Source organism: Talpa europaea (assembly GCF_964194135.1).
Source record: "Talpa europaea genome assembly, chromosome: 9".
Lineage (NCBI taxonomy): Eukaryota > Metazoa > Chordata > Mammalia > Eulipotyphla > Talpidae > Talpa > Talpa europaea.
The window spans coordinates 7583312-7597286 of NC_140076.1; the positions used below are offsets into that span (position 1 = coordinate 7583312).

The 13975-nt window shown below is 55.6% G+C and overlaps 1 protein-coding gene across 2 annotated transcripts in view; it reads left to right on the plus strand.

Annotated features, from left to right (window-relative positions):
• The window catches only part of KAZN (kazrin, periplakin interacting protein), a gene marked incomplete at both ends in the record, with an annotated part of 349293 nt that overhangs the window by 256593 nt on the left and 78725 nt on the right, over positions 1-13975 (plus strand). For both annotated transcript variants that reach the window (XM_084242125.1, XM_084242126.1), the window contains one exon: positions 6714-6905. In XM_084242125.1, coding sequence (XP_084098251.1) covers positions 6714-6905 — 192 coding nt within the window. The remainder of the gene's footprint in view (positions 1-6713; positions 6906-13975) is intronic.

Below are 13975 nucleotides of genomic sequence, written 5' to 3' on the forward strand. Positions count from 1 at the left end.
TCTTAACATTTTAAGCCGGCCAGGAAATCCTAGTCCTCGTTTTTAGAGCAACCATCCTCCCCGTGGGCTGAGGCTACTCCAGCTGCACCAGATCTGGCCCAAACCCAGTAATACTGAGAACACTAGCAACACTAGCAACCCCGACAGCTGCCAGGGTGTCTTCCGAGGAGTCACTCCCCACCAGGAGCTCCTGGACCAGCCCACGGTCAGGAGGCTCCAGAGCCTACCGACTGCACACACCTCCCCCCTGCAGCTTGATCCCACATCCTCAGTGTCTGTGAACCTCAAGTGGGATCACCAGAGCCCCGCACAGGTAGAGGGAGGTCCAGTGAGATGAAGCCTGTGACCCAGTGTCTGGCACCCCCACGTGTACAGCAGGGCCGGCCACTGGCATCTCTGGAGTAGGGTGTGTGAACCCCAGGGGCGTGGTTAAGCACAGCCAGTGTCCTCTGGAGGTGACCTCCGTGTGGTCAGCCCGTTCACTCACTCTCCCACGGGGCGTGATGCCGGGCACATCTGGACACACAGCCCCGTGTCGGAACAGTGCTTGTCCTCAATCGTCCAAGTCATCCCCTCCTGCTGAGGCCTGCCGAGGCCGTGGGGCTGGGAGGAGGGCCTATAAAGCAGGTTATAATGGAAGTGGGTGACCGCATATTAAGATTATTTTTGTCTTGAGGTGTCACGTATGGCAGAATACCCAGGTGTTAATCATCTACTTTGAGTTGGGTGAGCCTGGACAGGCTGTCTGTCAAGATGTCCACCCGTGACAGGCAGCGAGGGACAGTCACCCCAGTCTGGACTCCATCTCCTCCGAGCCCACCTTCCCTCGCTCCCCAAATGGGGTGACTCAGCCTCCTCCCCCAGCCAGTCCCCCTGCCCGGGTCGGGAGTCCTGCAGATTGGGGCTCTGCGGTGACCGAGGCCAAGGCCTCCCTCACAACATCCGGGAGGTTCACCCTTCGCTGTAATAACGATCGTGACAAGTACACATGACCCCCATTTAGAGCCTCCGGAATGTTTCCAGTTAGATGACTGCTTTGTTTAATGTTTACCACAGGCCTGGAGACTGGTCTTGGCTCCATTTTCAGATAAGCTCAGGGGTCATCTGTCCAAAGGTCAAATAGCAAGGAAGTGGACAGGCCAAGACAGCCCCAGCTGCTGGCCCCAGACCCGCCTGTCGCCCCTCTGCCTCCGTCTGCACTGCACCCCATGCTGTGCTTGTCTGCCAGCCGAGAGCCCACAACGGTCGGGTGCTGGGCACCGGGTGCTGGGCGTCAGGCATGAGCGGAGCAGAGCTCCTGCCCTCGGGAGAGGGATAGGCTGGCTCCGCGACCACATCCTTCCTCCAAACGGTGTGGGGAGCGTGCCCTGCTGGGCACTGGGGAGCTGTGCAGGGAGTGACTGTCTCACTGTGGTGGGCTCCACCTCGGGAAACCCAGCAAGCTCAGATGCTGTGAGTGGCAGCCCTGCCTCCACTGCCGGCCACCTCGCCAGGCCTGCCTGGGCCTGGGCGCCCCTGCGTCACCGCATACTGCTGGGTGCATGGTGCAGGAGTGGACACTGGGGGCGCTGGAGTGAGACCACCCGGGTTCAAACACTGGCTCGGCTCTTTGTGACCCTGCTCAAGTTCCCCAACTTCTGCGCCTCCACTTCCCCGTCTGTCAGCTGGGGGCACTGGGTGGGGATAGGGCCTGCTTCGTGGGGTTGTTGTGAGGATTAGAGTAGTTCAGGCACATCGCATACCACCGAGCCTGGAGTGCAAAGACTGACTTCAAAAAGTGTCAATAAAGGAGGAACGTCACCGATGCAGCGTTGGGCTTGTGTAGCCCTCTGGCTCGAGAGGAGCCCCCAAACCCCCCGCCCACCCGGGGGCCTCAGAGGCCGCGTGGTCCCCCAGCGCCTCCATCAGGCAGCCTGTGGATGGAAGTGCTATGAAGTCATGGAAAGTAACTTCCTTCTCTCCCTCCTCCCCTGCCCTCGCCCTGAGAGCTCACAAAATCCAGTCTGAAAAAAGCCACAGACTCGGCTCTTTCAGGGCCAGAGCAGTGGCCACCCTTCTGCACTGGTGGACCCCCCACGGTCCCCTCCTCCTCCTGCTCCCTGGATTCCACAGCTGAGTGGCTGCAGCACAGACTGCCGAGGCCACGGTTCCTCAGCAGCTGCCTGAACCTGCACTGGGCCAGGGAGCCGGCTACAGGACTCGGACCTGGTGAGCATGGAGTTGCACCTCTCCTGGGCCAGCCGCCCACTGGCACTGCCCCAGGACTGGATGCAGGTGCAGGACTGAGCTGTGCTCCAGGAGCTGCTCTCCCTGCTTGGCATGTTTTTGGCCCTGCGCACATTGCCTCCTTGTTACAAGGTGACTGCTGCAGCTCCAGCCACCACTCCGTATTCCAGGCGAGACGTCAGGGCTGGGCAAAGTCCTCTCTCTTCAAGGGCAGGACCTCCTCCCTAACTGCCCACTCCAGAACTGGGTCCTGTGGACAGCCCTGGCTGCCGACAGGCTGAGGAATGACATATTGAGACACCAGGCACTCCTTGGTCTGCAAAACCAAAAGAGATGTGCCTGGGAAGGGCAGGGGCTGCCCTGGGATCCTTTGCCACCTCAGGGTGGGTCTGCCACACCCTTGCCCTTGAGAAGCGGCCCATAGACGCTTCTGCCTCGCCTGCCTGCCAGGAAGTCTGCACCCAGGGCGACACCTTTGATAACCAGCTGCCTCCCTGGGGAAGGGCAGCGCCGTGACCCAGGCCACACTTACTTCCAGCTTCTGTGCCCAGAGCTGCACTGAGCCCAGGACTCTTGGCACCAGGCCCTTCCACCACTGCCCACCCTGCTGCCCAAGCTCCCAGGGCACAGTGGTTGGCCACAGTGGACAGAGAGGTGCATGTTTCATCTCCCGGACAGGAAAGCTGTCCGGAGGCGGTCGCTGCTTCCTCAGGGGCTGGCTCACCACCGCAGGCTACAGGCTTCCTCTCGCCACTGAGGCTGTGGGACCATGTGCTTATCAGCCCTGTATTGCACTTTCCTCCCTTCTCTCCCTTTCCTGCCCTGGAGCCCAGCGTGGACCAGCACCCCCTGCAGTGATCAGTGGCCCTTGAGCACTGTCCAGCACTAGCTGTACGAGTGCACTTGAACTTCAGCCAGTGCAGACCGGGAAACGAATTGTTCATTTGAAGCAGTGTGACTAGTGGCCGCCCACCAAGCAGTGCAGTTCAAGACTAGAGTCAGGACCCCTGTTCCTGCCAAGGGGGAGCATTCACCCAGATTCATAAAGAGTGGGTTCTTCTAAGGGCCCAGAAAGGGACAGTAACTTGCCCAAGTCACACAGCATGGAAGGAATCTCTGTGAGGCGGAAAGCCAAGTCTTCCAGCTCCAGCCTCTTGATTCCTCCTGAGGAATGTGGTGGCCCTCCTCTGGGCTTAGGGGAGGGGCCTGTGGGCATGATGGCACACGGAGCTCACCGTGTGGACATGTTTAAGTGCCTTATACACAGCTCATTCAGTCCCACCACCCCCATTCTGCAGGGCGAGGCAGGTCTGCCATGGTCCCAGAGTCCATCAGGAGTTCCAGGTTGCCACCTCCTCTGCCCCTGACAGGTGAGGGTGTGCGACATCTGGGTGAGCACACCTAGCTGGGGCAGGTGTGGTCAGGAAGCTTGGACAAGCCTGTCTTCGCAAAGTTGTTTTTCCAGCCTGGTCTCTAAGACATGGCTCCTGCCGGTGCCACACCTCGTGTCCCGCCCTCCTTGTTCAGGGCCAACTCAAGGGTGGGGCTTAGGTGTCGGGTACACCTGTTTGAAAGGCCAACCCAGGAGCAGTCAACCTTTGCCACTGTTAACCAGGAAGGACGCCAGCCTACCTTGTTCTCGGCTCATCTACATTGGGACTGCAAGGAAGGCTGTGCCAGACTGTTCTGTGCCTGCACCACCTTCTTCGTGGCAAAACCCTTACTGGAGATGGCCCCTTTTCATTGTGCCAAAATCCCCGTGGGATGGGAGTAGGGTTGTTTGACAAAACACAGCATGCATAGTTACTTGAATTTCAAATAAACAATGGGCAACATTTTAGTATAAGTATATCCTGATTTTGCATGGGACATATTTACACTAAAAATCATTCTTGGTTTAGCTGAAATTCAAATCTAACTGCATATAGGATTTCTTTGGCTTGTTTTGCTTTGGCTTGTTTTTCTAGATCTGGCAACTCTGAATAGATGGCTGGGTGTCCCCTAGCTGTGTACGTGACAGCCGAGACCTGAGAAATGGCAGGACCCGCTCAAGGTCATGGCAGTGCCTGACCAGGGCTACACTGGAAGCCAGATCTCTTGGAATTCTCTGTCTTCTGTGTAGACACAGTAAACAACTTCAGTGACTGCCTCTTGGCAGTTTGAGGAAGCCCTAAAAAAAAAATCAAATCAAAACAAACCTGTCTTCCACCTGCATGGCAATATAAATAGAAACGGGGAGTTGTTAGCAGTCTCTCACACTTTCCTTCCAGTGCAGGTGAGTGGGAAGGAATCCTGGCAGGATAGGTGGTTGGAGAGAATTGAGAGACGAAAGTATCTTGGTCCATTAGGACTGCAATAACACAACACCGTAGCCTGGGTGACTTATACACAAGAGGAGTTTTCCCCACATTTCTGGAAGTTGGAAGTCCAAGATGAAGGTGCTGGGAGATCGGGTGTCTGTTGGAGACTCTTCTTGGTTCATAGTTTAATGTCTTCTCTCTGTCCTCATGCTGGGGAAGAGGCAGGATAGCTCTCTGCGGTCTTCTTTATAGAGGCATGAATTCTATTCATGAGGACTCCACCTTCATGACTGTATCACCTCCCAAAGGTCTCACCACCAAATACCGTCACGCTGGGGATTAGGTTTCAACATAGGAATTGAGGGGTTGCGGGGTGCAAACACTCAGTCTAGGGGCAAAAATGAAAATTCAAGCCCATGGGTATTACTTGAGACAGCGAGTCAGGTCTGAGGTCACAGAGAGGTGGTCAACGTTAAGACCTTTTATAATCTGACCCTAGTGTACCTCTTTAGTCTTCTTCCTGTTCTACCTCACCTCGTACCCATTCACTAGTCACCCAGGGACCTCTGGTTTTCTGGCCTCTCTGCCTTTGGTCCTGCTGTTCCTCCTGTTCGCTCCCTCCTATGTTCCAGAGACCCCATCTTCCAAGGCCCATTTCAAATGTCCCAAGGAGATGCAGCCCCCTCATTGCGTTCTGCCTGCTCGTGTGTGCTGCTTCTATTTGCTGGAGACTTCTTGGGACCCAGGAGCTCCCTTCTCCTTTCTGCACACCTGGACTGGGCCCACACTGTAGGCCCGAAGTGTTTGCCTGCAGTGACGGCAGGGGAGGGACCCCCAAAGCAAAGCTCCTACTTTGCGGTTTTGCTAAGAGTCTTGGACTGTCCCCAGCCTGTGTGCAAGTGGAGTGAAGTCTTAAGCAGTGAGAAGCCTCCCTGTGGACAAGCTGCTTCCCTGGGTGCAGATCTGGGGTCCTGAGACCCCTGCTTTTAGCAGGGTCTGGGAGTTCCAGCCTCAGGGCAGACCTGTCTATGTCATTCATTCCAAGGGCCCCCGTGCCTGGGGTGGAAGTGGAGTCTAGCAGGGGGAGATCTCTATAATCTCTTGCTGGGTGGATGGGTGGGTGGAGGGGGCCTTTCGCCTGGTCTCAGGGAGCTGCGCCCAGTGCTCCAGACGGTAATAAGTGCACGTCCTGACCCTGCATGTGTGCTCTCCTGGGGGTCAGCATCGAGGTCTGCTTGACCACCCACTTCCGGCACCCCCCGCGGCACCCCATCTGCTGCTGGTTAGCTGAGCAGGCCTGATGTGGCTGTCGACCAGCCTCCAGGCCCAAGCTGTTTCTGGACTCCGTGAGACAAAGTGTACCCTCTGGGGACCTTCCCAAGGCCTCCAGGCTGAGGGGCTCGTGTTCTTGGCCTTGTCCCTGGGGACTCAGCATACAAAGGGTTGGGTTTGAGTGTTATGGAAGCCTTGGCCTGTGGTGCCGCTGCTGTTACTGTTCTGGTACCCTGTTTTCCTGCACAGCCAGGTGTAAATGTGCCTCCTGTGTCCACACAACTCCTGAGGCTTGTGAGCTGTGAGCTGTGCTGCGTGCGCCTCTCTGGGCTGTTCCCATGTGTGCGACTGGGAGACGGGGTGGGGGGGGGGGGCGCTGGGGTCAGCCAGGTGTGGCTTCTTGTCCCAGCACTGCTGCCTGCTGGCCTGTGGCCTTGTGATTCACCTGCCCCCCCCTGCGTCCTCATCTACAGAATGGGAGTTGAGCGTGGCTGCCGCAGGCTTGGGAGGACTTAGTGAGATGGTGCCCACAAAGCGTAACGGGGCCTGCAGCAGGCTCCTGGTGTGATGCTGCCTCCTGCCTGCCCTCCTTCTCCCTCTTGTCCTGCCCTTTGGGGGAGGAAGATCATTGCCACTTGAGTGGCCCCTCCCTGTGCTGTGACAGCAGCCGGGGAGCCCTAGAGAGTTTGCGGGCTATGAAGGGTCCCACTGGATGTGCTCTGCAGACTGGGTGGGACCCAGGACCAGGGCTCTTCTGAATGAAGTAGGGGCTTATGTGGGGGGGTCCTTCCCCGCACATGTGCGGGGAAGGCTTTCAGGGTAGAGTGAGTAGGATAAACCCCTCTGGACACTTCCCCCCAAAAGTGAATGAGTGCGGGCAGTGTCCCATCCTCTAACGTGTGCCCTCTCCCCCAGTGCTCCTGCGGGAGGAGGTGTCCCGGCTCCAGGAGGAGGTCCACCTGCTCCGGCAGATGAAGGAGATGCTGACGAAGGACCTGGAGGAGTCCCAGGGCGGCAAGTCCTCCGAGATCCTCTCGGCCACCGAGCTCAGGGTGCAGCTGGCCCAGAAGGAGCAGGACCTAGCCAGAGCCAAAGAAGCTTTGCAGGGTGAGTGACGCATCAGCAGCCCCTCTTTCCCTCGTCTGGGGCTCGAGAGTGCCGGGGAGCCTGGGTCCAGCCTCTCTGGGGGTGTGGCCTCGACATGGGGTCTCCCAAAGTGGCCCCCTATCCCTTTGGGGATGGAATCATGGGTCTTGCAGGGCTGGGCCCTGGGGCTATTCCGTCTTGTCCTGGAGGTTGTCTGGGGCCTCCTTCCAAGGCATGAATGGAGGGAGCATCTGCTGAGCCTGGACGCTGGCCAGCAGCCGCGCCCCCTTCCCAGTTCGGTCACGTTCCTCTGGCATCTCCCCTCCAGGGCAGTGTGGGTGGGCAGCCTTCTCTGCCGGGGCACATATCTGTTCCCCAGTTGTACTCCACCGGCCACGGTGGGCTCTGGGGAAGGGGCTTGGGCCTCTTGCACTGCTGCATCAGGAGGATCCTCCCCGCCCCCTTAGAAGCACCGTGTCCAGCGCTGGGGCGCAGGGAGGAACTGGGTGACACCGTGTCATGTCATTACCACCATGTCATCATGGGCTCATCACCACCATGTGGTCAGTCTGTTGTCCTTCCGGGTGGTCTGGGACATGGGCCACCGGCATAACCAGTTCCCCTGGGTACCTCCTGTCATCACTCTGCGGGGCAGGGAGTGGCATCTCAAAGGTTACCTGAAAGGGTGACAGGCCATCTAGCAGTGCCCGGGGAACTTGGCGTGAAACATGGGACGGGGGGAGGTGGAGGGGTGAGGCTTTGGGGTCTGTCTTGAATCACATGAGCCCCCCTAGTGTTTTCAATTCTCCTTGGGGAATATGAGACAATAAAACTTGGCATCCATTTATTAGAACCGTCAATACGCTTTGAAAACTGCATTTTTGAAGCTAAAGTGTCAAAACGTTACTGCGGTTTAGAGCTGCCGTAGCAAAGACACCCCAAAAAGCCTGAATGAAGGAGTAGACTTGTCTCATCCATAACCAGGGAGTATTTCAGGCTGGTGGGTGTCTGCTGCCCTTGGCCTGGGAGAGACCCAGGGGGCTGCAGAAACCTAGGGCTGGAGCTTGATGGTGTGCCAGGCCTGACTGCAGGGGTGCTGGGAGAGCCATTTCCAGCTGGACACCCGTGTCCTGGTCACAAGTCTAACTGGGGAGAGTTAAATGAGCCAGGAAGTGCCTGGCCCCATGAGTAGAGCCACTAGTGCACATACTCCGTGATTGTCAGCTGAGAGGCGGCTGGCCCGACCTCCTGGCCTCTGCTTGGAGATGTCAGTCACCTGATCCCCACAAGGCGTGGTCCAGACTTTAGGCCCCCTCATTCCATCCAACTCGAGGTGGCTGCGTCCCGACAAGCAGCGGGATGGTCGTTTGCAGCCACCCCAAGCTTCCCGCCTGGCCTCCTACAGTCGTAAATGAGTTGCTTCCTCCCCAGCCACAGCAGGCCGTGAGTAAATTGCAGACAGATGTGGGCAGAGGAGGCTGGGGCATGAAAAGGGATTTATATGCCCATAATGAGGAGAACAGTCAGCAGCAGATGTTGGGCGACACTTGCTAACAACCAGTGTCCCTGCATTGGGAAAATGCAAAAGCCCCCGAAGACATCGACACCCGTCCACCCGCAGTCTCATCCAGAATTTTCCAGCATGTGAGAAGATTAGAAACCCAAGCAAAAGCTCAAACATCAATCCGTAGTTGCAACATCAAAGCAACAAAAATAATCAAGTTTGGGAAGAGTAGGGATCTAGAAGGTTCCTTTGTTTCTATGGAGATAAGTCTGGGGAATGTGTGGTTTAGGATTCTGGTCTCACCGGGAGCTTAGAGGCAGGAGCCCTGAACGCTGGTTTAAGGAAGAAGAGCGTCATCCTGAGTGTGAGCTCAGCCAGGGTCCCCGCAGACCCCAGGTCTACCGTGTGAGGCGCTTGTAGCTTGTGGGACCCCTTTGGGGTATCTTGATTTCCCCAGGCCCCCTCAGTTTCATTGATTTCTCAGAGAATCGAGATGTTACAGAAACGATGATAATAAAAATTCACTTCTTCCCTTTTTTAATCACTTAATGGCATGTCGAGCGTGTTTAGCATTTTCCCATAACAATAAATACTCTTTGAAAACATAATTTTTAATGAGTGCATAATGTTCTACCAAATGGAGGCACCCTCGTTTATTTCTCCATTTCCCTGTTATTGGACATTTAAGCTGTTTCCACTTTTTTCTTTGCATTTTTTTGCCATTACAGAATGGCAATTCTATATCACCGTTATATAATACCACACTCTGTGGGTGTAAATCTGGTTATTTTCTTCAGACGGCATTTCTCAAACTTGTTGGTCTCAGAACCACTCTCCACTCGTGCAGAGGCAAGAGCTGGTTTATATGGTTTGGCTCTCTTGCTGCCCGCCATCTTAGAACTTAAAACTGAGAGCAAGTCCAAGCCTTCATGTATTTTAAAATAGAAATAATAAGCCCACAAGCAAAATGATGTTTAATGAAAAAAATCACCATATTTTCTAAAACAAAGAGATTTGCATGAGAGGGCCAAGTTGTTCTACATTTTTGCAAAAACGTCCAGCTTCTTGGAAGAAGACGGCTGAGTTCTTACACCTGCTCCTTTATCGGCCTTTTGAGATTGTCATTTTGGTGGCATAGCTGGCCTCACAGGAAAACACAGTTGCGAGAGGGAGGAGATTATTCCTCGCCTTGTCAGGTAACTGTGGCTCTTTGCCATGTCGAAGTTCACCCAATAGCAACTCGTGAAGAGGCCTCTGCAGTCTGGAGTCTGAAACTTCACCTGGGAAGGTGTCTGTGTTGCTAAGGCCAGAGCGCTTGGTCTGGTTTACACTTTGAGCGGACATTGCTGCCCACCCAGGGCATTTTTTAACACCTGACCACTTCCATCGATCCCTTAGAAAATACCGGTCCTCTGATGATCTCTCTAAAATATCCCCCTTCCACAGTGTAGCCCTGTTACCGATATAAAAAAGGCACATTCGTTGTCATCACCACCCGTCCCCTCAGCAGAGGGTTTAAGTCCCGAGAAGCTGTGAGTCATAGTGGTGGATGGAGGTTGCCAAAATGCGAACGTTGCTCCAAAGCTCAAATTTTATCATTGGCAGCAAATACGGCCGGCTGCCTGGGAGGAGCAGGCGCACTCGCTTCGTCTGTGAACTCAGCTTGGTGGCTGGCCAGAGCCCGCGGCTTGTGCGTTAGTCATGCCTTCAAGTACAAACGGTGTCTGCGGAGAGGTGGCCCGTCGCGCCGCTCCAAGGGTGGTGACAGTAGAGACGGCCTTTGTGTGCAGCGGGAGTGCCGCTGTGTTTCCGTTTTATTAAGAGACAGGTACTCATGGCTCCAGCTTTCATAAAATTAATCATTTTTACCCTTTCACCAACGACACGCTTAAGTCACACTCTGATTCCCCCCCACCTGCGGGCGCGCCGTGGAGAGGACGTGAGGACTGCTCCCACGGCCACGGCTTCTGCTGGGATGTCAGCGTTTCACCCCACGTTGCTTTTGCACCAACAGTGCAAATACTAACACAGTGAAAAAGGCAGAGATTCATAGTATTTTGATGCAAAAGGCTTTTCCTGCTGGGTATCCTGCATTCCTAGAGGTGGTGGTGGCAGTTGACAGCTAGTGCTCTGGGGCACTTTCTGTGGGCCACACGTGGGAAAACTTGAGCTTGTTCGAGCCCTCAGCAAGCCCGTGAGGTGGCTGTGCGTGGGCCAGGACTCCAGGCAGTACCTGGTGAGGGCTGGGTTGGGCAGCCACACCCCTCCAGAGCCCTTAGGGATGCTGGCAGGGACGGAGGGGTTTGCTGCAGGGAGACGAGCTTGAACAAAGGCAGCGGGGCTGTCTGTGTCTGGGGGTCGGCAGGGGAACCCCATACTGAGTCTGTGCACTAGTGGGGTGTTGGAGATGGTCGTGGTCAGTCTTGGGCTGAGTGTGTAAGTTCAGGGACCACGGAGGTTCTGAGCAGGAGGAGGCAATGTGAGAAGCAGGGTGTTTAGGGTGTCCCCATGTCCCTCTCCCTCTGTCTCCTGGCCTCTGCGGCCTCGTCTCCCGTGTGTGGGCAGACACGTGGGTCTATTTGTGTTGCTCCAGGTGGGCCTCTCCCCTGCCCCCAAGCCTACTGCTGGTCACTCTTCGTCTGAGGCCCAGCTCAGCCTCGCTACCTAATGGGCTCAGGGCCCGTGCCTGGCAGGCAGCATCGTGCCCCTTCCTCCCACCAAATGTTGGCACCCTAATTCCCAGAAGCTGTGAACATGAAAGATACCATGGCAAAGGGGAGTGAAGGTTGCTAATCAGCAGTCCCCAGTGCGGGTTGTCCTGGGTGATTCTGGGGCCCAGTGTCATCACAAGTCTCCTGGAAGAGGCGGGAGGCTCAGAGGCAGAGAAGGCAGCATGATGACAGAACAGAGGTCAGGGGGGCAGTGTGAGGACTCCGCCACCAGAGAAGATAAGGAAGAGGCCGTGAGCTGAGGAATGTGGGCAAAGGCGGGAAGCTGGACTGCCCCCAGCCCCTCCTCCAGAAGGAACATAGCCCGCCCACCTTGACCTTGGCCTGACCTCCAGAACGAGAAGATAATCAATTTGTTTTGTTGTACATCACAAAATGTGTGGTCATTTGTCACTGCAACAGGAGGAAACTAATAGAGGCCTCGGCACCTTGTACTTGGCAGCCCTAGATGGGGACCCTACGACCTGAGTGCACAGCGGGGACCTCTGTGTCCTGAGGACTTACACCCTCCAGGCTCACGGCAGGGTACAGGCTGCCTGGTTAGGCAAACAAAACTGAGAGTTGCCCAGTGCGAGGGAGTAGGAACGATGCCCAAGTCTCCTCTCTTTAGCAGAAGGAATAAGGCCAGTTGAGGCCTTTTTCCTGCTTCAGCATGAGTCACCTGCCCTAGACCGAGCTCTTGGAAGGAATTCAGTTTTAGTATTTAATTTGCTCATTGAACAAATACTCCCACTTCCCCATACCAAGCCCTAGACTGCGGATCACAGGATTCAGAGGCAGGTCGGCCTCAGGCCCTACCCCCCTACCCGGGACTGAATGCATACCTGGAACCCACAACATCCTCAACCCAGTTGGCTGGCAAACACTTCACTGGCCAGCCAGACTGGTACATAAGAATCTACATCACAGACATTCCTGCTTCGATGAGTTCTAGGCTCTGGAGTTGACTTAGGCCCTGGGTGGGCGCGGGGGAGACTCCAGTGCCCACTTCATTCCCAGCAGGGCGGCCACGCCCTGGCTGCAGTGCAGATGTGGCCAGGCGTGCAGGCGGGCGTGGGGGTTGGGGGGCAGTAGGTGGCCCAAGTGGCTGTCAGGCAGGACACTGTGTCCTGGATGCCGGCGTGCTCTGCCCACTGCTTCTCTCACACACACCCTTGTCCGCACAGCGCCGCGTGGGTTCCAAGAGCGACTCGATGCTCTGGTCGCCCTTCCCACATCTGCGCTCCCTTCTTTCCTTCACTCCTTTTATTACCAAAGCCGTAGTCATGTTCCGGACATTTTATCTCCCTGGGCTGAATTTCTTTGCGTGAAGCTACCACTGTTTCTGGGTCCCCAGATCTAGCCTGATGGCCCCCAGGACGGCGGGTGGGGGCCCCCCGAGAGCCAACCCGCCTGTCCCATGGTCCTGAGTTCACTGGCGGCCACGACAGTGGATCCGCCACAGAGACCGTGTAAAGTCGAATTTCAGTGACTGAATAATCAAGTGATTGCAGCAAATTCTGTCCCTCCGGCTCCCTCGCTTTCTGTCTGGTGCTGAGCCTGATTGACAGCTGACCTCTCTTGTCTTCCCGTGGGCTCTCCCTTTGCCTCTGTGCTTTGGGAAGGCAGTGAATCCAGTCCCCTCCCGAGGGCCACCCCCCCCCCCCCGCCCCAAACAAGTGCCCTTTGCCTCTCCTTCCTCACCTTGTGCCTGAATCTCAGTGGGTTCCTCTGTGTCGATGTTCTGGTTCTGGGCATCCTTCACTTATCCTAAGGCTGAAAGGCTGGTTGTTTCAAAATACACAGGCGCCGCTTGAATTCGCCTGGCATATCTGATACTTGCTTGGAAAATGTGTACAGGAGCCCAGCTGCTTCCCTGTTCAGAACAAAGAGCACATGCACCCATTTTGCAGCTGGGGTGATGGGGGTGTGAGCATGCAGTGCTTTTCAGTGATTCACTCTCCGCCAGCATTTATTTAGCGCCTGGACTGTGCTGGGCACTCTCGTGACTGCTTTGCCTACAGGAACACATCGATCCACCCGCGCCCCTTGTTAGATGAGGCGTGTTTGTTAGCCTCAGTTTCCCCATTTACAGAATGGGGATGAGACAGCTAGGTCTTAAGGCTTCCCCACACTCCTATCTTCACATTATCCTTGGAACAACCCCAGGACTCAGGTGGAGTTCACCTGACTTTGCAGTTGGGAAAACCGAGGCTCCAAGGGGGGCATAGCGCAGACAGGTCTCAGTGTTTGAATTCCAAGTCCCATGCCTGACACAAGTCCCTTACCACTGCCTCCGTGTGTGAAGAGTAGAAATCTCTTCACTGTACTGAAATCTTATGTAGAACCTCACTCACTTAACTCATTCAACAAACATGCATTCAAGTCCTGCTGTTTGCCAGTCGTTGTTCTGGGATCTTGGGGTGTATCCATGAGCAAAACAGACCAAAAAAATCCATTCCATGTGGAGCTCACATTCTAGAAAGCTGTGCCAGTTATTTTTGCTGTGTAATAAGTTTTAGTGGGGTTGGACAATCACTTTTCTTCCATCTCATGATGTTGTATCAGGAGCTTGACAGGGCTCAGCTGGGTGATTTTTCCTCCCATGTGGTGTCTCACTGGAAGGTCCAAGATGGCTTCACACCCTTTCTTGTGCCTTGGAGGTGCCTGGGCTCAGCTGGACCAACACCCAGAGCAGCCAAGGGTGGCCCCTCTTGCACAAGGGTCAGACCTCCTGTGCGGGGACAAAGAGGGTGCCAGGAAACCACGGGGCAAGTTGCAAGGCTTCTTATGGCCTGGCTTCAGATGCCATTTAGCATCACTTCTGCCACACCTGTGGGTGACAGGCCAGCAGCCTCCCCACTGTGAAAAGATTGTGG